At 39.3% G+C, this 26826-nt stretch overlaps 1 protein-coding gene across 2 annotated transcripts in view; it reads left to right on the top strand.

The window, feature by feature from the left end:
- The window catches only part of plpp4 (phospholipid phosphatase 4), a 49144-nt gene that overhangs the window by 13085 nt on the left and 9233 nt on the right, over positions 1 to 26826 (top strand). The window contains exons 1-5 of one of the 2 annotated variants that reach the window (XM_082557758.1): positions 12836 to 12891; positions 14178 to 14286; positions 18050 to 18140; positions 21676 to 21739; positions 21886 to 22010. In XM_082557758.1, coding sequence (XP_082413884.1) covers positions 12854 to 12891; positions 14178 to 14286; positions 18050 to 18140; positions 21676 to 21739; positions 21886 to 22010 — 427 coding nt within the window. In that variant the 5' untranslated portion in view covers positions 12836 to 12853. Of the gene's footprint in view, positions 1 to 12835; positions 12892 to 14177; positions 14287 to 18049; positions 18141 to 21675; positions 21740 to 21885; positions 22011 to 26826 lie in introns of those variants that run through there. The other variant, XM_082557757.1, reaches the window with a different exon arrangement.

Consider the following 26826-nt stretch of genomic DNA (forward strand, 5'->3'; position numbering starts at 1 on the left):
ATGGATGGTCTGACTACAGCTGGGCTCCTCAAACTCATACAACAGGAACTTGAATTTGCCCCTCCCAAGCATGTCATCCTTCTTGACACTAATCGGGACCATAATTACAAAATCATGTTGTATTCACTAAGTCCTGGGACAAATGTTTATTAAATTAACAAATAAATAATCCATAGATTTTTATATTGTCAGACTTCTTTTTGCAACAAGTGGAGTCACAATCCCGCTCGCCACTAGAACGAAAGCATTTTTCTTCATTGGTTTCACTTTTCAGATCTGCACATGATATATTATTCAGGGTCTCCACAATAACAATCTTCAAGAAAATGAAAAACAAAGTCATTTTTCTGAAGTGGAAAGAAAATCACATTGAAGATAAGATTCACAACAGAAAACAACAACAAAAATACCCACGAAATACTATTAAACAAATCTGAGAAAGCAAAGTAAAAGTATTACAGTGTGATAACACTGAATATATAGACTTCACAGATAGGAGATGTATCATTATTATCCTTCAGATCCATAAAAATGCGGCATCCCTCTGTGTGTGTGTATCCATGTTTGTACAAGCAGTGGACCTCATCTCCCGATGCTTTCACACTGAGTGGTATTTGCAAGGGTTTTGTACACTCACTCTTCCTTTGAATGAGCAAAAAAGCTGCACTCTCCTTCATGTTGCTGTCAACTTTAACATTTACTACAATAACCAATAAGCATGACAACAGGGATAAATGTCAGCTGTGTGTTCCAATCCCACATCTGTGTCCAATCTGTGTGAGCGATTTCTGTCGAATTCTTTCCACCTCCCTCCCTTTTCCCTTGTCTTTTTCTCTAATGCTCCAAGCATGGTTACCTTTATGCACACACACACACCTAACAAATTGTCTGAACTAAGCACAAAACTTATTAACTTCTGAGGTGATTGCCAATGGCAGCTATTCAGCCTGCTAAATTCATGATGTGTCTGTATAGATTCAAAGAAGAATGCAGTGAAACCTTTTATATTAAAACATTTCAAGGTTGGCTGATAAATACACTCACGTAATTCCTATGTACATTCACCCATCAGTGGCTGTGGTTTAACCAAAGGTCACAGGATAATTATATAGAACTGTAGTGAGAGTTGCTTGGATAAAAATCTATTAGATGTACATTAGATATGAATTTTATTAGATTATATTCTTTTTCTTTTTAGGGCCAAATTAAGGGCTAGGGTTTTTTTCATTAATGTAACAAAGTTACAAAGACTCCCTGGCAGCCATCGGTCTTTTTCTTCTTCTTTGGGTTGTTCCCTTTAGTGGTTGCCACAGTGGATCATCTGCCTCCATCTAACCCCGTCCTCTTTTGTCACACCAACCCTTTACAGGTCCTTCTTCACTACATCCACGAATCTCCTCTGTGCTCTTCCTCTTTTTCTCCACAGTTGCAGCTCTATATTCATATCATTTTTTCCACAATATTCCCACTATCCCTCCTCTGCACATGTCCAAACCATCTCAGCTTTGCCACCCTATCTTTATCTCTAAAACGCTCGACCTGAGCTGTCCCTCTCATGTACTCATTTTTCACTCTTCCTGCTGTCCTTCTGTCCCACATTAAGTTTAAAAGGTTATTTTCATGTCAGCTACTTAAGTCTTTCTGAAACATCAAAGATAAGCATTAAGTAATGTTGGCTAGAATTACACTTCTTTCTAGAGCAGCGATTTTGAAGAATCACCAGTAGCAAGTGGCTTAAAAAGAAGAACATTTTGTCAACATAGTGGAAATATGTTATTTCTAAACATATTCTTTGAAGTTTAAAGAATAAAACTTATGGTTACTACGTTAAGGCCAGCAGTACCCCACTGTTTATTGAAAAATACTTACTCAGCCACATATGTATATAGTTACACTTTACATGTTACACTTAAAGGAGCTTCTCAGCCGTGGAAAACTCTACCATGAAGCTCCTGGTGTACGGTTTTTGTGCTGATGTCGATGCCAGAGGATGTTTTGAGTGCTGCACTTTTCACTCTATAATTTTATGTGGTCTGCCAATTTTTTGACTGAGTTGCTGTCGCTCCTAAACTCTTAATCTTTGCAATAATACCACACTAATAATAATGTAGAATATCTTGGAAGGAAGTAATTTCAGAAAGTGAAATTACTGATGTGTTGCAACAGTGGGGCTCCGGCTATCACAGCACCCCAATCAAATTCAGTGAGCTCTTTAGAACGACCCATTTTTTGACACACGTCTGTAAAGGCAGTTTGATTCTGCCTGTGACAGTGGAAGTGAAAACACCTGAACTCAAAGGTGTGGCCGACGTTTTTATTCATAGTAGTGCATGTTAATCATTATGCACTGCTGTGTATACCACCTCCATTTCCACAAATCAAATCTTTTGTATTTAACAGAGCCTGGAACCAGAGCCTGTTTAAAGGGAGAATATCTTTAACTCATCATTAAAGATATTGGTATGAACAAAAAGACTGTATAACATTGATGGTCACACACCTTTTTGCTTCTTGATGCTTTGCCTGTTAAGCATTGTGGCTGTTAGTAGGGATATTCCTGGGTGACTAATTTCTTCAAAGACTAAACAAAGGGGAAAAAAATAAACTAACCAACTAGTCTAAAATTTAGAAAGATGCTGCTATCAACTTAAACTGGAGAACTGTTTACTGGAAAATGTCAAAAACTCTCTAAATAAAGGCATTTGAAACAATTAATTGCATTCTTCAATAATGATTCATGCTGCTTAACCTGCCGTTGTACGATATAAATACAGCCCTACTTCGAGCCCCTCCTGGTAGATTGAACACCTCACCCTATCACTAACAGAGCGTGAGCTCATCCTTTCGCCTTTTAAAGAACTAACAGTTACAGTGTTAACAAACAGAAAAGGTGTAAATTTACAGATTTATGGTATTTCTCAACATTGATGCGCCATCTGGTGGCCGGTGGATGCATAGCATTTAGAACACAACAATTTAACTGCACTGGGCATCAATTAAAAAGTAAAATGGTTAGTTTAAACATCTAGTGTGTTTGGTACCGACTAGTGACAATAGCAAAGATTGGTCAACTAGTCCACTACACAGCAAATCCAGCATGTCCAAATTAACACTGTCGGATTTGATTTCAACACTATTAAAGTGTCTATATGGGTCCACACCAGAGAGTGTTAATTTAACACTTTTTGGAGAGTTGGTACGTTAACTCTGATTTAGTGTTAAACACCAAATCTGTCTGGAGTTGATAATTTAACACTTGGTGTTAAGAGTTTATATATTAACTCTCAAAGAGTATTTTAGTTTAACTATGTAAGAGTTATCTTCTAATTCATTCTAAAAAGCGGGAATTTTACTGTTCTGAACTTCTAGAAATTTCTTTTGGAAATAAACATTTACTAAAAAGATGCAATGGTTTTTGAAAAACATTTATTCTGAACTGTGCGCCACAATTTCAAAACATTTTCTGAAAGATGTAACAGTATACATGTTCTCACTTTCATTAGAATTTTGTTTATCAAAAGGTCTGACATGGTAAATGCAAATAACAGCATTCTCATCACTTATTTCTTCAATACAATATGCATGTCCTTCATTCATCCCTTTGTGGAACTTCAACGCACTTCTGCTCTCCCCCATATTCCATCTTCACAAGCATATCCTGTGTGGAGATTGAATAAAAATTAGTTGACACTAATTAATGGCACAAATAATCCAGTAAACAATTGCAGCACAGTAAAAAAAAAAAAAAAAAAAAAAAGGAATCCTCTTTGAGCCATTACTTGTGTAAAGTATTTTCCCAAAAGACAAAGACACAGACAACAGGTAATACTGAACTAAATGTAAAACCTCAACCTTTTTCATTTTTACCTAAACCGTGTGCACAAAACTCTGGAGGGATCTATGCTAACGTAGAACCCAGTCAGGACGTCAGCTACTGCTGTTTGCTCGTGTTGTTTTTTTTTTTTTTATGGGCGATCGTTTTCAGGCTTCAAGTAGCACCATTATACCAACATTTCACATTCTAGACATTGTTTTAGGTGTATTTGACCAAAGGTTTGACTGAAAATTCACATGCAAGCTTTTTTCAAGGCTGTGGTATTTGCCCGCAAACAATACCTTTCAGCTAGCTAAAACAGAATATTATGCTATCAGCGAGCAACATGGCTAATGCCTTTCACACAGCTTTGTCTCAACTCCAAAGAGCCACAGAAGTAAAAGCTCATAATAATAATTGAAACAATCTTTGAAAAAGTGACTTACCAAGCATGGCAAACAACTCAAATATGTAGAGCAAAATGTTCTGAAACGGCTTCACTTCAGCTTCGATTGGAGCCGTGCTGGGGGCGGAGTCTGTGAATTTACTCTGTTGGTGTCATAGCCCCTCTAGGAGTTCAGAGTTAAGAGGTCAAGAGTTAATGTTTCCATTGTAACACCTCCAGATTTGACAGAGAAACACTCATTTTTAACACTCGATTTTAACTACTATCATTTTACACCTCAGAGTTACATTAAAAGAATGTGACTCTCCTTAGAGTAAAATTAACTCTACTTTTGCAAGAAGACTATTAACACCAAAAAATTTAACACTTTTGAATTTGCTGTGTAGTGTTCTTTGTTAAATAATTGCTTTCTAAAAGCTTCGAGAGTTCCCCTTTAAATGACTTGAATGATCTGAGATGATGAGCAAACAGCTGGTAGCTTCAGTGTTGACACAGGATAAGGTCACCCAGTCTTGTCTCCTTGATCTTTCAAATACTGCGAAAATCAAACCTTTACTGTCATTCAACCATCTTTTAGTACACACTTTGATTTTCTCCCACTTTGATCATTACAATTCACTCTTCCCGTGCATCTCTCAGTCCTCCAAAGCTTGTCACCAATTGGTGCGTAGCACAGCGGCAAGGCTGCTAACAAAATCTAGCTGGCGGTCACATATTATATCTATCCTTGCATCCTTTCACTGACTTCCGTTGAAATTTAGAATCCAATTTTAAAAATATATTGGACAGGCCCCTGCTTACATAGCAGAGCTTTTGGGAATTTTATCATTTCCTTGAAGAACAATAGCCTGTTACATATCGTAGTAGTAGTACATGGATATTTCTGTTGTTTGTCTAACAGTCGTAGTAGTTACACCTGCATTACATATTGTATGGATTAAATCAATTGGATTACAGATGTGTAGTTAGGTTTAAAGGAGTTATTATTATTATTATTATTATTATTATTATATATCCCAATGTGTTAAACTTTTTTTAAAAATTTTATAGGCTGATGCCTGTTGCTTCATTCCTGTGTTATAGTGAAGCCATCATTGAAATGTGTGGAATTAAAAGCCGTTGACAAGCTGCGTGCGTCAGAAATTCAGGCGACAGCATTTTATTGTAGAACAGCTCCTTGTTGCTACTGTTTTATGTGGGAGCACTGAGTGTGGCAATTTTCTCTGCACAATGGAGAGAGAGAGAGCTCAACTAATATGATGAGTTAACACCAGTGGGGTGTTAAAGTTGATGCATTTACTCAGCATGCTCAGTGAATATAAGCTTTGGACCTGTTGAGCCTGTGCAAAGCTTTCTGGCAAATATTCAGTACATGGCAGCCTCGCTCTTCTCCTTCCTATTGTGGGTTGGTACTCTTATCTCACCATGTGCCCCCACCCCACCATGCTTCCTTCGTGTCCCTTTGGTGATGTCCTGCCAGCTTCATATGGCTGCATTTCCTAATACCTGCCTCAGATGTGAGGCTCTGACCTTTCCAAAAGTGTCTGTGGGGCTTTTATCGTGAACAGACACCTTCAGTGTTACTAAGCCAGCCCTCAGCTTTTCAATGCACCCTCTTGATTTAGCCAGCTTCAATGGGTAATTAAAAAAAAAAGGACCTAGTTTTCCACTGTATCCCCCACCAGGGTTTTGTGTGACAAGTGAAGGATTTTCTGTTTCTTTAGCCAACTTCAGACGGGATTCCTCCAGGGAAGGCAGCGCTAGCTCAGTGTCACTCAGCATCTATTTTGCTCCCCTCCTCTCTTCCCTGCCTGTGACAGGACTGATGCTATGCATTCTCGACACGTCTGGCCAAAGCCCTGACTGTAACCAGTAGCACAGACACAGAAAGAGAGGGCATGTGACACTTATTGTCCACACCAAATTCAGACTTGCAAAATAAAGAAGCCACTTGGAATTTTTTAGTATGTCTTGGAAATTCAGGTGACAGTGTTAATGCCAGTCATGGAGTTGGCTCTATAGGAACTTCTGATGGCTATATTAATATTATTAAGGGTGATTTTCCCCATAGCAGGTGTACGACCTTTGTTGTATGATTTAGTCATGTGTATCCAATCCAAACTCAAGCTGTGACTGTTTTGCTGGAAAAGGTTAAAGAACTTTTTCGCTCAGAGGCACAACGTTGCCTCAGCTCAAGACTTTCCCAAGCTTCAATTCTGTCTCCAAACTCCAGCCTTTAAACCCCCTGCCATAGCCGGTCACACAGCCTCGCCTCCAAGCTTAATGCCTTCTGTTTCCACTTGTTTCCCTGCTGTCTGGTCTCTTTGCAGCCTAAAAAAATAAATATGCAGCCTCAAATATCATTATATCCAACAGAATTTTGCCAGGTAGATCGCTGCTAGCCTGATTTAAACTTCTCTTTTGAAAGAGTGCAATTATCTTCCAGCCTTCGGTCAGTGAGCAACAGTCACACACACACACACACACACACACACACACACACACACACACACACACACACACACACACACACACACACACACATACAAGCACGTGTTAAGTATCAAGACAGGATTGCTGTGCTGTGGTCTGCAGGCCCTGGTAATAAATGAAATAAAATTTGCATAATTAAATCAAGAATGTATCCTCAGTTTGTCGTTCAGCTTCGCTCTTTCTCCACTGTGAACCAGCGCTAATCCAATTCCATCATCAGCAGCGCTATATGAAATTACAGATACCCGGTTGTCTTATTTGAATCCAGCTGTGCCAGAGGAGTTAGATTTGATTTTGCTGGAATAGCAGAGACAGGATTTTTTTTCTCTCCTATGTGGAATAAAAATTTGTAACTTAAGCAAAAACCTGTACTCGTCTTTTCCCTTTCAGCAGTGTTGAGTGTGTGTAAGTTGTGGATTTGTGATAAATCCAGGCTCACCCACTGTGACTCTCAGCCATCAATCATTACAAATTCTACTTTTGTAGGTTAAAACATCGCCACAGCACATTTCACAGATCTGCATACCATTCATCTCATTCAGCTCTCAGCTTACTCATTCACTCTATTTCTAACAGGGGGGGAAAGTGTTTTTGACCCACTTTAAGAAGTCATTAGATACACTTCTATGCCTGAGTTGAACCGAACCAAAGAATTTAATAAAGTCTTCCAATTACCAAAAAGCTGTAAGCAAAAAGTTTGTTTTTTTGCAACCATATTCTTAACATTTCTAAATCTAGTCTGTGCATTATTGCTCAGTTATTCCTTTTAAACTGTGCTGTAGTCAGCTGAGACAATATAGAGATCTATCGGAGCAGCATGCTTGAAGGAAGTCATTCCAAAACAGCCCACGTGTGTGCCAGCAAACCACTGGGACATAACTCAGCCAGAGATCAGAAAGCCAGCAGACTCTTCTCTTCTATTCTCTCCCATCATAGCACTTATTATTCCTCCCTTGCATAGCCCTTTCTCTCTTCTATCAGTACACATTTTTATTGATAAAACACAATGAAGCCCCCGCTCTTCACGTTCACTGCTGACCATTGAGATTCATTGAACTGCCCTGATTCTCAATTTGCATTTGATATTGTGCAGCGAAAATGAATAGGAGTTTACCAGAAGTCAATCAAATTCACTAAATAGTGAAGGGTGGGGTCTGACATAACCTCTGATCCTAATAGCTTGTAAATCTCAGAAGTTCATTTTTGAATAGCTGCCTCCTCTATGTTTAAATGACTGGAGTAATAAGTAGTGGGGGGGGGTGCATGTGGTGGCATCAGACCGAGAGGAAGGGCAGTAATGATTGCCTACCTCTGGTGGGAAAAGTAATTTCGAATCCTGTCCCAAATGTGGCAGATGGTCAGCCCCGCACTCTCCTACCTCAGTCCCTTCACTACACACACAACTAGCTCTTAGTTGCTTAGCTGATTGCCAAATGTGCACCTCCTGAGAGTGCAGATGCAATCAAATGTGAATGACCTGACAAAATGCCTGCATCTTTATGAATGTGTCCCCGGATTGCATCACATATTGCATTGTAGCTGAGAACAACTTCAGTGCAAAGCACAGCAAAATGAGGACAGCAGCTTAACCCCACTTAGGAAGGAAGGAACTTGCTTGGGAGTTAACTCTAAAACACCAGACGAGACACTTGTACTGTGCTTTGAACTCTGTGTCATGGAGATTGTAAGGCTCCCTGATATTTTCCTTTCCCCTTGAGAGATGAAGGTCACACACTCTGTCTGCCACAGAAAGTGAGCTGTGTAGTGTAAGTGTTGCTCTGCTGCCTCCAGCACCTGTAGACAGTCACCTGTGTGACTGTAGTCTAATAAGGGCTCTGGGCAGTTTAGTCAAGCTACAGTAAGCAAACCCCTGCTTGCAAAAATAATGAAATCAGGACTGATGAAAATTCTCAGCTTCTGTTGGATGTATCTGTGATAAGTTAGTATACAAACACAGTCTCTCTCTCTCTCTCTCTCTCTCTCTCTCTCTCTCACACACACACACACACACACACACACACACACACACACACACACACACATAGACGTTTAGCTGGAAGATTACTTTCAAACTTGCAACTCAACTTCCAGAAAAGCTGGAGCTTTGTATAAAATTAATTAGAAAAATGTAATAACTTACAGAATATTTAAACCCTGTCTTACATTAAAGGATCCAAGGACACATATCGAATGTTGAAACAGACGTTTTTGTTATTTTTTATCCGATGCCAGCAATCTGACAACCAAGGAGACCAAACACTGTAGTTGAGAAAATGTTTCTTTTCATGAGCTCTAGATTGCAGTCAGACCTGTTGAGTAAGACTTGTCTTTCATAATTCTTAAGCACAGACTTTCAGATACTATTTATCTGCTGGAGATAGTGTTTTAGGCCTGCCACGTCTTCTTTTGTCTTTCACACGTCCAGTTTCCTCAAATTTTTTAAGGAGACACTGCACACCATGCAGAGATATGCCAAAGTTTCCACTCATAGCTCTTTGGGAATTAACTTGGTGCAAAAATGCATTGCTATACCTGTCAGAATGGGTTGTCTTTGGCATTTTTCATACATTCAACTAAGTTAAAAGTTAAAATTTTCAAAATTTGTTTTGCTGTCTTTATATTATTCTCAATTAAATGTTGGGTTAAATTAATTTGCAAATCACTGTGATTTTATTTACATTTCACACTGTGTCTCTTCTTTTAGAAATGACAATGGAAACTTGCCTGAAGTTTATCCAACTAAGCCATTTGGCTCTTCTGTGTGCCTTATTGCTTCACTGCATAACTAATTAAGGAACAATTCCATTACTTTTTTTTTCTCTAAATCACTTTCTGTCACAGTGGCGCAGCAGAAGAATGTATTCCCGAGGCCACGATTCTGCCCACAGTGCATTGTAAATCAAGCGCTTTCGAATAAGACGCTCATATTGTTCTTTCTGCTGTTGTATGCTAAATCTCCCAATTGTTTCAGCACGATAGAGGAAGAGCAGATGTTGGGAAATAATTTTGCTTCATTTCTTTAGCTGTGGCTGCGCTCATCAGATTTGGGATATGCATCAAGGAGAGATGGATAGGAGCCGGTGGTGATAAATTGGCCCAAATGCAGAGCTTTAACGATGAAGAATGGGCACGAGGCAAATTTCATCGCAAAAAGAAAAAATAATGTAGACATTAGTAGCATACCTTGTCTCCACTCAGCCTAAATGGCCCTATACAATTGCACAATTTGCAGAAAAATCAGACTAACCGCCTCCATTAAATCTTTCTTAAAGGTTTGTTGCCAACAATAGTTACCTTTACATATTCACCTTGAGGTCTGTTGTTGGCTTAATCTATTATGCTTTGGCCCCTGTAGAGACGTTTATCACTTTGCTCAATACTGCTCCTACAGAGGGTAAACAGAAGCTGATAAAACAAAATGAAGTACTCCCCAGGCAGCCAGCAGGCGGTGCTGAGTTCAGGGCATTTGCTGTGCCTCCTCTTTATGGGCACTTAGCTGTCTATTCTTGCCAGAGATTATGTCGGTGGGCTCAGCGGAGACTTGATGAGTCTGCTTTTATAGAAAACTTTTTGTGGTGCATTTCCTGATGTGGTGGCCTTTTTTGTCACTGCTCCTCTGCTGCTTTTTTCTCTGTGTCTCCTCCTATAGCTTCAGGTCCTGTGGTCATTTGCAGTGCCTGTTTGATCTTCTTGCAGTGAGCAGAATAAAGATGAGCATTTAACAAGAAATAAATAAATAAAAAGGCCATAATTCAGACCTTTCAGACATTTTGACCATCTGAATGTGCCAATTCTATCTTTGACGCAGCCCACCACCCCTCTCCACAGTTCTTTCACAACTTTATGAATCAGTTTGCCTGCAGATATTTTCCTGGATGACATACTGAGGACTTTTTTTTTCTCCGCATTGTCTCTTGATGCGATCAGCATGGCCCTTCCTTTATCAAACACAGAAAAGACCTTCCATCACCACCTTGTAAATGTGTTCGCTGCAGTCTGTAAATTACAATAAAGGTGAAATTAATTTCCAGGTACTTCTATCCTCAGAAAGAAGAATGAATTCTGTGTTTGACTTTTGGAGCCTAGAGCCTTAAAGTGCACATAAACTACATTGGAATTTCACATTTAAATAAATTTTATCACTTGGGGAAACAAAGAAAAAGATGAGGCAAAAAATTCAATCTGAATTTCAGGCCAAAGGAAATCCGGTGTGGGCAGCGTTGATTTGTTAGAAGAGATTTGATACAAATTCTCCAAAAGAAAGAGGAATATTACATGTCCAAAAGGCATTTGATTTCGAGCTTATGAAAGCAATCATTTCCACTGAAGAGAGAGGAAAAAATGCAATGAAAATACAATGCCATAATAAAACTGAGTCGGCCATTGTCCGTTGTTTCAGAATACGGATGCAACTCAGTCAAGTTATTACTGGGGACCGAGTGGCAAAACTTCACAAGCATCCATATTGTTTTTATTCACCATCGCCTTCTTCTATTCTTCATCATCTGTCTTCTTCTGTCTATGATAGTCCTAAAGCATATGGTTAAAAGTTCTGCAATTTGACACACTGATTAGTGATAGTGGAAAACATAAGAATGGAAATCAGACCAAGTTTCATGTCTGAGCACTCTAGCACCATCAACAGGTTCAATATTGAGATTCCTTTAGGCCTCAGTCCTCGGCCACCTCTGGTTGCAAGGAACACATTTTTTATTCCCCAGCTGGTTGGAGAGTGGTATGGAACCAAAATCACCAGGTGAAGTTGGTTGCAAAGTGGGTGGAGCACCAAAAAACTCCTTGTCATTGATTTGGTCACTAGCGGTGACGTGTAGTTTGCATGGAAGACAACAGCTTCTCTGCAAAGTGTATCATAAACTGGAACAGGAGATTGCTCACCTTCAAAGTAAAATATGTGTCTTAGTGTTGCAACCAACATGTTTCAAAAGGTTTTACTTTGAAGGTAAACAATTTTTGTTTACAGTTTGCATTTTATGTGTTCATGGGTTAGCACAGTAAGCAGTTAGCCAATATTTGCAGACAGAGTGTACACCAATGTCTGTTACCTGTTACAGCAAACCAAAGCAGCTAAACAGAAAGCAAGTATTCTGGGCTTCTTCCTGAGAGCTTTCCCAAAAAGTGTGTCATGTGACTAGCAGGGTTGGAGCAATAATAACAAAAACTAACTGAAACAAAAGAAGATTTTTTATGAGCCTTAATGCATTAACCATTTTTTGTCCTGGTTTAAAATACCCTGTTTCTCTTTGCATTAACTAAAAACAATCTTTAGGTTTTTTGTTTTTTTTGCCCATCCAAGACAGGTAGTATTAAGCAGTCCAGCTAAAAGTTGATGCCTACGTTTTTCTTAAGTTCTATCTGCCTGTCTGTGACTAATTCGAAGAAGGAGACTCGCACACATTTATGTGCAAGAGTAATTAGACTGGCTAACAAAACACTGGAAAGAGAAGCTTGCACTATCTCACACAGAGGAAATGTGACTTCATTCTCTGCTAAGAACACCATTACTCCAGTACATTACGTCATATAACAAATTATTACTTGCTGGTATAATAATGCTTAAAATCTCATTATGGGATCTTTGAAGTTACACAATGAAAATGAGAGTTACAAAACCTGCAGAGAGAGAGATGCAACTACAGTACTGAGCTTGTTCCAGCTTATTTTCATCCCTTAAAAACATACATACATATGCGTCTGCTTTCTTTAAATTCATAACACATATGTAATTTAAAATCATAAAATAAAACATGACTCTAAATTGTTCATATTAAGATATGTTACAAATCTCAAACCACTCTTAGTCTTCACATCCATACAAACCTAATGAATGCATTTGGCAGGAGCATGCAAAGTTAGTATAAGGTTAATATTATTATTATTATTATATGTGGAACAGCAAACTTTAATGGACCCATATAAAGAAGTGATTACACACCAGAGCAAGTCTGTGCATGCTGTGCATTCTAACATGACCCATGAAAGAAAATATGTGTCGCTATCTTCAGGGAGCGTGTGCCTAAAACTCATTAAGAATGTAATGACTGGATGCAAGATAAGCTTTACAGAGCGACAGGTAGATCATTGCAGTATTTAATGATCCAAGAGCGCCGCGTGCGCTCCTAATGGAGGTTCAGTTCGTATATTTGTGTCTGTATCTAAGGTGAGTTGGGGGGGGGGGGGTTCTTCACTTGACTGTGTGTCTATACTGCTCTGCTTTTAATCCCCGGGGAGTAAAATTATATTTCCAGTCACTGATACCTGAACAACAGAGTTAAAGAGAATACAAGCTGGGAAAATTGAGTAATTTATGAAGCATATTGCGTGTCATTAGCACAGCATAATATATTGTGAACCACATACCGTGAATGTAATGCCGCTGAAGTGAATCATGCGCACGGGCCCAGCAAGGTGTAAAATGAGCAAGTACTGATTAGGCTGCTCCTTTGCAAAAACATCAGGAGACATTATTATGAGCCGACCAGCAAATAGACTTGGCCCAGTGTGTAACGTGCTGCATGTGTCCTTGAGAGATTAAAATTCTGTAATTGTTTTCCCTGTGAAAATAAGAAAATTTGTTGTTTATCCTTCTTATGTAGCCAATGTTTACCGAAGACACATGAGCCCAATGGCCTTTTTAACTTTCCACAGTTAAATTCTCGCCGAAGAGCTGAACGAGATCCACAATATTCTCCAATTTCTGCCGCTGGACAATGAGCATGTCTATTGGAGTAGATAAATGCTTTGCTGAAGGGCCCACATTGTGGAGGAGAACATTATTCACTTGGTATTTCTTCCTATGCTGCATCAGTTCATCTGGAGGTTGGCCTGTTAAATCCAAGAACTGCTACAAGTTTAATCATATTAAACTTTTTGTTGAGGGGGTGGAGGGTTAAAATCTATTCAGCTTAATTAAAACATCTGCTGCTTTTGCCGATTTAAAGTCATTAATTGAATGGATGGATTTATTGAAGTCCTTGTTTAAAAAACACTTTTAATTGAGGTCTCTTGGAGCTCACTTGCAGAACCGAGGAGCTTGAAGCGTGTTGCAGTGCATTGACAAAAAGACCTTGTTGAAATGACAGAGAACAAGGTCGCGCCTGACAGATCACTGGGTGGCCCAAGAAGACTGGAGGAAGTAGGGGCATGCTAATTTGCTCCCACTCAACAAGTGTGTGTTGGAGAGGCAAAGCATGAAATGGACACGGTGGACCAGCGTGCCCGTTACACTCTTTGCCGTGGGACCACAAAGTAGTTGATCTTGGGTAAAGACGTCCTGCTCACATGGACTCAGTTGTGGTTACTTTTGCAGAAGAACGACAGGGTCTTCTTTTTCTGGAAGTACTTTGCACATATTAAAAAGTCATGCAATCTCTCAAATTGTACTTTTTTATTACTTGTGCATAAAGTGTTAGTTACTGATCAATGTGCATTTATTCCCTGCCACAGATTTACAGAGTTTCTGGAGCCCTTTGAGAGAGTGATTCAACCAGAGGAGCTTTGGCTCTACAAGAATCCTCTAGTTGAGTCAGACCACATTCCCAAGAGGGTCATGTTCGTAAGTACTGCCTGTTTAACTATGCATTCCTCTTATGTCAGACTTGGCACTAAGCACTTGGTAATTTTTGCGTTGTTTCCATGTTTAACAATTTCTGCATCATTTCTGCACATGGTTGTATTTTTACTGATGAGCTGAGGCCTGAATCCTGGTAACAAATACGAAAACAGCTTTAAAGAACTGTGGTGCTTAGCGCAGCAATGTAAATATCTGTTTTGGACAGCCGTAGGTGGTCCTCTGTTAAGATGAATTTCTAGCCGATGCAGCATGGATGGAAAGTAATTTTTCTCTGCCTCTTGCTGGAAGCACTGAACAGATAACCTGCCGTTTTTATCCAGCATCGATTGGAGGGTCTGCCAATTTTGACCTCAGTTAACAGCAACAATCACTGGCTTCAGTACACTTAACCAACAATGCTCAAATCCCTGAGTGAATCATTGTTTTCTACCTCTAATGATACCACTTGAAAGAGTGATTATAGTAAAACAGGACAACACAAAACAGCTTTATTTCACGACTCAGTCCCCAAAACTGAGTTTTAACAGTGATTGCATTCTACCATGCAACATCATACAGTAAATGGTTTCCAAAGATTGATCAAACTATCTTTTAGAGCTTTAACAGTCAGATATCTCGTGGCAAGAGAGCAGGACCACTACTATGTTATAACAGGCTTTGCATGCTGTTACACTGTCCTGTGGCAGAAATGGTATTTAAGCTACAGATATTTACAATTATCTCTTTGATATTTCTTAATATTGCAATCAAGAAATTACTTATTTTAGCATAACATTCTCAGATCGGTTACATGTGTATGTAATCGTTCACAGCAGGACAAGCTTATCTACATTATTCCTTGTTAGAAGACCTTTTAGAAGGTTCTGACTGTTTAATCAAACCATCTCAGCAGGCAAACCTTTGGATGCCTATTGCTCATGTAGCGTACCTGTTGAAATGTCAGCGTTTGAGTGACTGGTGCTCCACTCCATCCTGTGCTGCTTGACACACATCAGTCAACAATCAAATTATTATGTGCAGAAACAGCTGCGTAGTAGGTGGTAAGTTCTAACTGTCTGTCAATTCGAGACAACTGTCAGCTTACGCAATGCAAAACCCAACACCTTTACCCCAAGTGCCTGAATACAGCCCATTAAACATCAACAACTGATCCACTTGAGCTTATCTTGGCAGCTCTTCTTGATGTTTAGAAGCTTTTGTGACAGAAAAGTTAGTGCTTAACATAAAATGGCTAAAGCAGAAGCAGATTTTCTCAAATGGAAAATAAATAAAAGCCGAGCTTTAAATTGCTCATCAGTGAAACATTTGATGGGTAATTTGTGATAAGCACTTGAAAATGCATTAGTCATAGAACGCGCCAGTCGAACAGAAAAAACACTCACATTCACATAAGCAAGCGATTACAGTTCAACAGCTGAGCTGAATGTCCAGCCAAACACCATTCACGAACAAGATTATTTAAAGCTCATCATCACTCTTTTGGTTTGTGTTTAATTTATAGATTATCACAACTTCAGTGTGCAAAGATCTTCACTCATGACACGACTGTAAATTACCCCACACTCCCACCACCCTACAGTCGTCTAGGAAACTATGCACAACTCAAGTTATTCAGTGTCACTGTTCTAACAACAGCTCTGAAGGTGTGGAGAATTTATCTAATAATTAAAAGCTGCCCATGAAGTGGAAAAAAAGCTTTACAAATCAGTAAAATACAAAAATTGCAACTGTTTCCATTTTTGCACTGTTTATGCAAATACCGGTAGTTGATTATGCATGATTTCCGGATGAAGCCTTGAAGAAGTTAATATGAGTATAAAGTATTCTAAAACATTATCTACAGTAATAATCTCTCTATGAAGTGAAATGAAATTTGCTCCAAATACTAGGCAGTGATATTAATTGTTTTATGAATTAGTTGCTATCCTGCATGAGCCCTAAGGAGATGGGCAAATCTCAAAAGTACATGTAAATGTAAAGAAATATAAACATTGCAGTTTACAAATGTATTGCAAATACGATAAAATGCTGTTATATAAGGAGTTAAAGAACAAGATATGTGTCTGTTAAGTATTAAATAGGCTTACTGTTAATTGATTAAAAGGTATGCTTAGTAAATGTAAAAGAAACAGTTAACAAAATCTTTATATTCTAAAATGACGTATGGAAAAGCCTCCAGCTGTGCACTTTGGACATTTCAGTCTTGATCTTTTTGAATGTCATACGTGAGAGGTAGATCTGGCTGGGAACCCAAAAACATTGCATGCCCATGATGTACTATACTGCCAAAATTATTTGCTTGTTTGCCTTGAGTGACATCCAATTCTTAATCCATAGGGTTTAATACAGGTTTTAGAGATCACCCTGGGTCAACACACCTGAATCAAATCATTAGTTCATTACCAGGCCTCTGGAGAACTTCAAGACATGTTGAGGAGGTAATTTAGCCATATAGATCTGCTGTGTTGGATTAAGGATGCATCTAAAACCTGCAGAACACCTGACCTCGGGGCCTGGAGTTCCCCCGCCCCTGGTTTAATACGATGTTAGCCCATCCTTTGCAGCTATAACAGCTTAAGCTCTTCTGGGTAGGCTTTCAACGAGGTTTAGGAGTGTGTTTATGGGAACTTCCAGAAGACCATGTTGGACAATAAGACCTGGCTTGCAGGCACCTCAGAAGTATTCTGAGGTCTGGACTGTGTGCAGGCCAGTCAAGTTCTTCCACACCAGCTCAACCATGTCTTTTTAGACTTTGTCTTTATGTCTTTTCAGGCTATGTCTTTATAGGCTTTGTGTATGTAGGAACAGGAAGGGGCCATGAATGCTTTTGGCACTATAGTGTAGCAACTTTTCAATCACAAGGTTTCCGCGCTTTGCCTGATTTATTGTGTGTTTCACTCTAAATATGCCAAAATGTACAAAATAAAGATGCTGTAAGAAAATTTTATATGTCTCCATTTGCATTTGCAACGATAATATATTTCATGTATGTTAAAGTTATAAGTTACATTGTCCAGAGTACACTTTGTCTTTTATTGTACATTAAGTTTTGCATTATGTTGTTCAGCTTTAGTAGGACGTGTGCACTTTGCACCAAACCGACTGCCATGTTACAAGGTTAAAAAAACCCACAGTGACTTGTTTAAATTGAAATTCAGAGAGCAACTCTCGCTTCACTTATGAGTGTGAATGAAAGTGTGATTACACGTTTGAGCTATTTCGAGGGGATAGTGAGGTGCAAAGTGAGATCATAATTGGCAGCGATACACAAACATACTCAGGATGTACACAGCTGAACTAATGAACAGGACTCACAGGGAAAGGAATATGTGTGCGTTATAATAATGGGACTAAAACACTACCTTTGTTTTTTGCTACCTCTGTTGCTTAAGGAAAAGAAAATATGCAGAATTTGTCCAGAGAGTAATTAATAGATTCTCGGGCATGAATAATTACCTAGGTGCTGAGAGGGCCCCAATCTCATATCAAACTAAGGGCATAATTCTCTCAGCTCAGGCACGAAGAACCACTGAACAATAAAGAAGCTTGTTTTGCCCCTCAGTTTGCCTTGTTAAAATTAACTCTGAATAATAGATGGGCTCGGGTCATTCCCAGAGGCACAAATCATTTCACAATTAACCTGCAAAAAAAAAAAAGAAAAAAAAAGACCTAATAGAGTGCTGTAGTACATCTCTAATGTCACAGTAATAACCATATATTTGTCACTGTCTTTATTTCCTTACAGGCAATTTCATTCCTTACTCCACTGGCAGTGATATTTGTGGTGAAGATAATTCAGAGGACGGACAAGACAGAGATAAAAGAGGCTTGTTTAGGTTCGTGGAGTTATTTGTTTGAAATGTCACAAATTTGTTGCTGATTATTGTCAGTGTAATCTAGCCCATTAGAAGTCTTCAACTGACATTTATATTGCATGTAGTGTAATACTGTGTGGTTTGGATTTCTTGTAAAATAACTATTAAAAAATGTCTGTTTCTTTAATCCGTTTGATCTTTCCACAGTTCGACCTGGTTTTACTTAACGGTGCAGATCTTTGTGTTTGCTGGTACTGCACAAATTGATCTTAATCACAGCAACCACGAGTATTTACCAATTGAAATTTTATGCTGTTTGTTCTATCAGGCAACATCTGAGCGTTTCCTCCGCACTGATATGCCATTTTCCACTGGGTCCAGAGGCCTGCAGAGGCTTTGGCACATCAGACAGCATTAAGAAAGTTTAACACAAATCCAATTAAAGATTCTCCCAAAGATGAATGGGGGGAGCGAGCGTAGCTCAGTGCATCGGTCCCGAGATTACAGTGTTGTGTAGAACTAAACAGGCCCATTACTGCCTGCAGAGAGGCACTCCTAGAAGCTGAACGAGAAAGCAGCATCACGCCGAAGAACAAAGACTAAAAGGAAGCCCATTATTTTGACAAGTTTCTACATGATCACATTACTGAAAGTAGCTTTGAACCAATTCTTCCGCAAGACTGAATGAGAAAGAAAAGGAAAGCAGCTGTTCAACTGGGTCTGTGGTTAAAAAGTAGCTTTACCTACAGACCAATTTATTTTTCATGCCAAACTAAAATCACCGAAAAGTAGCTGTCCTCATATTCTTGCTAATTTATGGGGTTTCAAGCAGTCCCTGAGGGTCCTCTAACTCTGAATCTATAAATCAAATTTTCAGACAGATTTAATTGAACTTTCATAATTTGTGGGTTTTGAGTTAGATTTCCCGAGTACCAATGGAAATTAGTTTTTCTAATGTACTGGGTTTTAATGTTTGATACAGTGCAATCTACTAACACACTGCCTCTTTGCCTCATTTTCTTTGGAGTGAAAAGGATTGTTTTTCTTTTTAGAGTTGTCTAATAATCCTTTATCATTCCCAAAGTCATGCTGCTTAATTACGTGATTATCTCAGTGAGGATACAACGATGCCATCTTGGAAGTTTGATTATATTATATACGACTCTCGGAGAACGGCAGATGATCCTGTAATGATTTCTTTATGTGTGTTTTTGGTGACAAAGAATGAATAATATTGCTCAGCATCTGAGTGTGAGATCCCATACCACACATATAGTGACGTTCTTATTTACTTATGTTTTTTACTGTGTGTATGGGGATCAATCTTCCAGCAGAGTACAAGAATGCATTTGTGTTTACGCTCATGTGTCAAAGCATCAGCATCTAGTTATGAAAGTACTATATAAAAAACGAGGCTCTATGTTTGAACACCTGTGCTGTTAAAAAGAGAGAAGATTTAGAGGGTAGCAATATATTAAGGATATGACAATCGATTTAAACAATCGGTGATTTCGTCAAATCCCACAAATCACCTTGTTTTTCTGTAAGAGCTGAAAGAGAGGGTCTTTGCTAATGTAACGGCCGCAGTCCTATCTTTATTCATGAGGCTACTAATTTCCTGAAACTGTGCCTTAGAGTAATCATTGGGGCAAACTCTAGGGTATATGCATATGAATGCGACCAGATTTGGTTTGCAGAGGCATAGCCCCAATCCAAATGTAAGTAGACCTATTTGGCATAGGGACTGGTGCCGGATGAATACTATATTAGGGGGATGAATATATTAGGATCCCTCATGGTGGGCTAAAAAATGGCTAATCATGCAAGCTCCTCTCGGACCCTTCAAGATTAATTAGTGGATGTGAGGTGAATTTTGGCCGAACTGGAAGGACAGAGTTGCAGGGTGGGAATATACATGCGTGCCATATGGCAGTCCACCGCACTAGATGCACATTATATTTATAGCAACCACTTTCATCAGCAGAAATCTGCTTATTGTGTAGCAGGAGTTAAATGGGCATTAAGCGCAAAACACAAACTGTCAAACTGTGTCAGCGTTACGTTTGGCTATAGGTCAGCAAAAAAATCATTAGTGCAATAATGACCGTCAGCAAGCACCAAAAAGGATTTCCTAACATGTTAGGGAGTTGGAGTGGAGCAATAGTTTTATCCTGACAGAGATCTGACAAAGGATGAGGGAAACGCGCTGCAATTTAACGTCCCTGCCGAGACGGTATGTGCCTCATTCTGGGATTTCATTTGATCTGCACTGGTTTGCCCAAATTATCCAGCTGTGAAATAATACTGAATCTGTGCTCCTGTTAGCCACTCAGGAAGATAATTCATGTGTGTTTTGGTGGTAGGGTGAATGGACTCATTTCCACTGCGGACTACTGGGATGAACCTATGAGGTCAGGGTACTAATGATGAGTCCCGGTGGTTTTCTTTACAGCTAATTAAATGAACATACATTTGCAGTATAACACCTACCTGTCAACCTATTGGAGTTTTCCTGTTCCCCATCATGGATGTTTAATAAAGCAGGAATTGCTTCACAGTCAGACTAGGCTCTAAAAGGATGCGCTTATGTCAGTTTTTCTGTGAGGATTCTTTCTTCACTTTTATCACATTTTCAAATCTAACAAGTAACACATCAATCTCACCCTTTGTATTTAGTACTAATACTGTTACTAAACTTAGACATTATATTCAAATGATCTATTTTTTACTGCTTACCTAAGTTTTGTTGGTGTGCAATAGGGCTTACCCTTGCCCATGTTTTCCAGCTTTTCTAAGTCTTTGTCGAAGCTTTTCTCAGCCAACTTCTCACCTGCTAGATGTCCATCTATAGAATAGACATGCTCAAAAGCAAGGCACGTGTCTCATTGTATTGGTGGAAGAGCAGTGGCTCTATTTAAGGCTATCTCGCAAACTCATTGCCGACCCAGTTGATAGCCACGGCTTCAGTTTGAGGTCCTCATTCTTATTCTAACACCCGGCTGCATAAATCTGAATGTTGCTGCTTCATGAAGCTGTCATGACCACTTCATCTGCAAAAGAGACAAAGATGTAATCCTGAGATGATCGAACAAGACACCCTATGCCCCGAGCCTTGACTGAACCTAAAATTTTATCACTACTGTGAGATGAGAAAGCTTATTGCTGGATTTGATCTGACAGACATCTGTTGTATTTGGTCCACGGCAATTTACCCACACTCCTAAAACAAAAGCGAGATGGGGCATTTATGGTAGCTCAAAGCACCACGAGTCTCACAGGGTAGCTAAGCATACATTTGTCAGTCCTACTCGCTACTGTTGCTGCTCACACACGACCCTAACAACCATGTGTCCACCTGCAAGGGAAATTCCCATCGATGTTTTATTGCTATATTATATCAGAGGAGAAGTAAACCTGCCCGAATCTTTGTCACACTGACAGAATGAATGATTTACTGCAGCGTGATGGTTTCAATTAGTCCTACAGATGCTGAAAAATGTCAGTCTTAGTACCCCAACACTGTAAAATGTTCAGTTATGTGTCTCTCTTCCTCCAGCTGTATCCCTGGCTCTTGCTCTAAACGGAGTCTTCACAAATACTATCAAGTTGATTGTTGGCAGGTACGTTAAACAAGCCCATGTTTTTTTAAAGGCAGTGTCAGTAATGCTAAATGTTAGGCTCTTGGCCCTTGCCACATGAGATCCCTTTTTCACTCTTGACAAGTAAAATGAAATTCTTCCCGTCGATGGTATTGTTTGATTTTCAGACCGAGGCCAGACTACTTACAGCGTTGTTTCCCAGATGGGCAAATGAATGCAAAGATGCTTTGCACTGGGGAGCCGGCGGTAGTCTCCGAGGGGCGCAAGAGCTTCCCCAGCAGTCATTCCTCCTGTGAGTATCACAAGGCGATTGACATAAATCACCACCAGAAGTTGCAACACAATGCCAGAAGATATCAGACACTCATTAAAACGGCATGGTGCTCTGAGCAACATTTCACCAAGTAGAAACAAAATCTATGACTGACTGGCTGCTGTATGTATGAGGTGTATCTTGTTGCTCTCTCTCTTTCATGGTAATTACAACATGTAGCAATCAGTTTCATTCAATTTGCGCACCCTAAGTAAGAGTTGAATGCACACCCACCGTTTGATCTGACATCCTGCTGTGCTCAGCTGTGCATTCCGGCTTAGGACACACAAAATCTTATCCTCCAAGCTGTTTTCACTTCAGCAGTATGTTAAATAATTCAAATGTTTTCCTGTTGTCCAGCAGACGAATGTTAAGCGGTATCCATGGAACATTTGCTGGAGGCCACACAGATGCTGAATAAACTCTTGGCATAGCGTGGTGCATCTGGGATGTAAAGGCTTTAATCAAGAAGATACATCTTTGCAAAGATCTATTAATGGTCTTGCCAGCACTGAACAAAAATGTGACGGCATGGCTTTGGTGTTTTGGGTTTTTATTTTTTTACGGTGTTTTGTTCCGGTGTTTCTCCTCATTTAAAAGTGCCTAAAGATGGAATTTAAAACGGGTTCTTTGCTAAGTTGTCTGTTATGTGACACAGCACTGGTTCCTCCCTTGAGTTAGGTGCCTTTTTCATGTTTGAATGAGTCATACGTCAGTGTTAAGTGGCAGGAGCCTGGAGAACTATTACTCAAGATATAAAAAATTGCAAGAAAGTCTGGCTGCTTGGAAGAAACAAGGGGTGGCTCAAGACTTTTGCACATCACAATATCTGTTTTGCGAAATTAAAGAAAGCATCTTTGTGTGCTTTGCTACCGCTGTGACATGCATGAAATGTATTTTGTTTTGCTTGCTTCTGCATTTTCATTACATTTCTACTCTACATCCTCATTCAGAGTTGACAAGGTAATTACGCAGTAATCATTTGTACTGCAGGAATGTGCAAATAAGCAAATTGTTGCATCCTACCGAAACAGTTATTTGTCACAGTAGTGAAAAGAGCTGAAAATGCATGATGCATCTTAAACACCTCTTCTTCTTTTTTTTTAAAGATTCTAATGAAACCAAATGAGAATTATTCGAATTATTATTGAGGTATATTGGGCATATGTACAAGAAACGCTCTGCTTCTGAAATGCTTGGGAAATTTGTTTAATTGTCATCCTGCTGTCAGTGTGAATGTTTACAGCAGGCTCCTAATCAAACATGAGATCACTGGGCTTTTGTGTGTTACATGCCAAGACCATGTGAATTCAATGATGTAATTTCACAGCCCAGATTTATTTGAAATACATATTTATAGTAATAATGCTAAAGTCTAATGCTTACAACCTCTCAAACACCTGCTTTAAAGAAAGGCTTTGAAGTGTTGGCTTTGTCCCATTAGACATGGCAAAGAGGGACGATGCTCTGTAATTCACCGCAGCACTGAGCATGGATTACATTCATCTATGCGACAGCTCTAATAGCCTTATGTTGTTGCACAGTGAGTAAGAAAGTGATTGAGAGAACAGTGCGACTGGGGACATAGGGAGCGCCCATACACTAGCACATCTAGAGAGCAGAAGAAATCCAATTTCCCGTCTCTGTCCCTTTTCACCAGACATTGCTTGTTGGACCACGAATAAGTTACAGAGCTTTTACTCAGACAAATGTGGCGTGGGACAGAAGAATAGGGCCAAAGAGAAGACGAGAGTGAATGGAGCCTTGTTTAAAATGGCATCTGGATGTCTCACAAAATCAGCTCTGGCTTGTGTGAAGACATACACTCAGACTATAGGGGAAAAATAAACAGTTTTGCACTCACAGACTCAGAAATGAGGTCACAGATATGCAGCTTGTGTCATTAAAGGACGCACGGTAAAATGCAAACGAAATCCATCAAGAATAGCCAGAACAAAGATATACATATATATCAGATTCCACTGTTTGTCGACAGACACTCAGACTATTATTATTGCATTTGAAAGTTGTTAAAGCTGCTCACGTTGCCCCTGATTAGATTTCTTTTTCTTCGCCTCATAGCAAAGTAAAAGAATAACATAAATTGGAGGAGACAGGTTCCAGAAAAAAGAAAAACAAACAGATAAATAGCAACTCCCCTGAATTCGCTGCACCAATATCCACAGCGATAAAGCAACCGGGCCCTAAAGCATTAGCTCTAATTGTCTACTTCATATTCATATTCATCTCACCACTCTCCCCTTGTGAATATTAAGCCATTAGATATGATCAATTAATAAACACTTTTGAAACCCATCTGCCATCTTACCATCTACAGTCTCTCCGATTCCTAAATGAATCCTGAGAGATGGAGCTAATCACATCTCCAGCTCCTGCTTCTTTCACTTATGCACAACTATCTATATTAAATTAGCCTTAGCTTGCCATGTCCATCATATTAGTTGAATGTCTAGGGAGAATTAGGCTGCTGCAGCAGCGTGTCCTCTTATTTCTGCTATAACGCAGTCAGACACAGTTCAGTGCAGAGTGAAGGAGCAATTATACAGCGCTAATAAGGAGGTTCTGTTGAGCTTTTGTATGTTAATGGATGAAACAGTCTCCATGCTCAAGTGGTTAATTAATATGCATTACTTCTGTGAGAGTCAGGGTTGTGTCCCACTTGTTCCTGCTGGGGTCAAAAGTCAAAACAACAAGAAGAGAGTGAGGAAGGCTGGGAGATTGGAAGCATAATAATATGAGTTTGGAGTGTGGTGTTGATGGAAATTCATTATAAAGTAACACATAAATAAGTAATGAGTTAAGTGTTTAAAGCTAGAATGTAGATAAGTTTGGTGTAATGGCTCAGCCGCAGCCACTGAGATCTTTCAGACTGAACTTCAGCATTGCTCTGAGCTCATACTAATATTAGCACATTTGCTGTGTTAATTCTAACAAAGATAAAAATCTTTGTGAAAGTTAGACTTGCAGATTGGCAGTGATCTTGGTTACATCCCAGGGCAGTTACTTTTACCTAATAATAATCAACAGGTAGAATGCCATACGTTCAGTGTCAGGAGTCACAGGGATGTAAAAATTGACATAAATCTGTTAAAAGAAGCAACTGCCAGAAAATAAGGTTTAAAATGATCTCCTCCCTCAGGTTATACATATAAATGCATGTGGAAAGTCAAGATAATATTAAGTCTTACTCCCAAGTGCAGACATACTGTAATCAATGTCTCTGGCTCATCCTACCAAATACAGTGGAGAAATGGCAAGCTAATAGATACAGAGAGCCAAGAAGCCGAGATTGCTGGCTGAGCTTGACTCCGTGTCCTGCCAGAACTACAACTGAGTTTAATGTCAGCTTTTTTATACAGACCAAAGTCCTGAACATTTTAACTTAATAGATAGATAGACTTGAATAAAAACGTAAAGTAATTACCTGCAGGAAAAATGTCTATCAAATCACATGGCAACCTGTCCCGCTGTTGAAATGCTTCAGTCAAAATCCAAAGTAGGTACAGGAGCGTTTCTTGTATAAGAAATAATTGTGCAAATCTTTTGAGAGCCTAAAGAAAAACTCCTAGTTAGCAAATTCTATCTCATTATTTCAATTTATCATGCAGCTCTGCTATTGCCTTTTCTGCTGCACCACATCTCTAAAAAGATGCAGCTACAATTAAAAATCAAAAAGCAAATTTAAAAAATAAATGCCTGTAGGCTCAAACCTATAGGTGGTTGCTGGGGCGACGGAGGGGCTGAACAGCAGGCAGCGATACAGAGCAGCACATGTTAGTGAAAGAAATGGGAAATGTTGGTGTCTAAACAAATTCGAGGTCTTAGTTTGGTGTATGAGGCGAGGAGAGTAAGGCATGTGTATGACGCAGTCCAGCTTGAGCAGTCTGCCTGAACTAGCTTGCAGACTGTGCAAGCTAGCTCCATTTATGTGGCTGAGCGGTTCCTTTGGATGCACCAGTGGATGCAGTTTCTAACACGTTTACCAAAAAGAAAAACCTTCTTGCATCATTTCCATCTTTAAAAAAAGTGAAAAAGTGCAATGTTGGTCCTTCTTCACTTGAAACTTCTGCGCAAACCTTGTGTTTGTTTGAAGATGAAAAAAGGCAATCACCCTGTACTCATTACTCTCATTAGGCATCTCTGTTTAGTCTCAGGGGAATAACTTTTTCAAAGCTTTTGAAATGAATGAGACAGATTCATTAACATGATGTTTCCCCCCCATCCTTGGCCTCTTCCCTCTGTCCTCTTAGGGACTCCTGCCACTTCTGAACAAGACAATAACATCCCAGTCATTATTAAATTAAGTATAACCCAGCTTGGTCATATATGCAAATTTTACATCTACAAAATGTATTTGCGCACTTCTTTACACGTAGCCCGGGCAGAGCACATACTTATTGTATTATTCATGCCGAAAAAGCATTTCTATTAGAGCAATCCTCAAGATGTTGACTTACTGTGTCTACAAACATAAACTTTGTGTGTACTATGGCAATAAAAAAGACGATTTTGGCTCAGCTTTGCAGCAGGTTAGATTTAATTTATTCACATTTGTTGTTTCTGTCAATGAATTCTAAAAATAAAGGTTAGACAATATTGTTTCTATCTACAGTTCCCCTATTTTCTGTCTGGAGTATTTCAACATTGTCTTCAGTTGCTCAGATTTATAGACTGCACGTCAGTTAAAATGGGCCATTTGCAGAATTTTATGTATGAAATCCACATATTACGAAAAAGCTCTGGTATTTAACTATAGCAGCAAATTGCTACAAAT

The sequence above is a fragment of the Aulonocara stuartgranti genome, assembly GCF_965226115.1.
Source record: "Aulonocara stuartgranti genome assembly, chromosome: 13".
NCBI classification, from domain to species: domain Eukaryota; kingdom Metazoa; phylum Chordata; class Actinopteri; order Cichliformes; family Cichlidae; genus Aulonocara; species Aulonocara stuartgranti.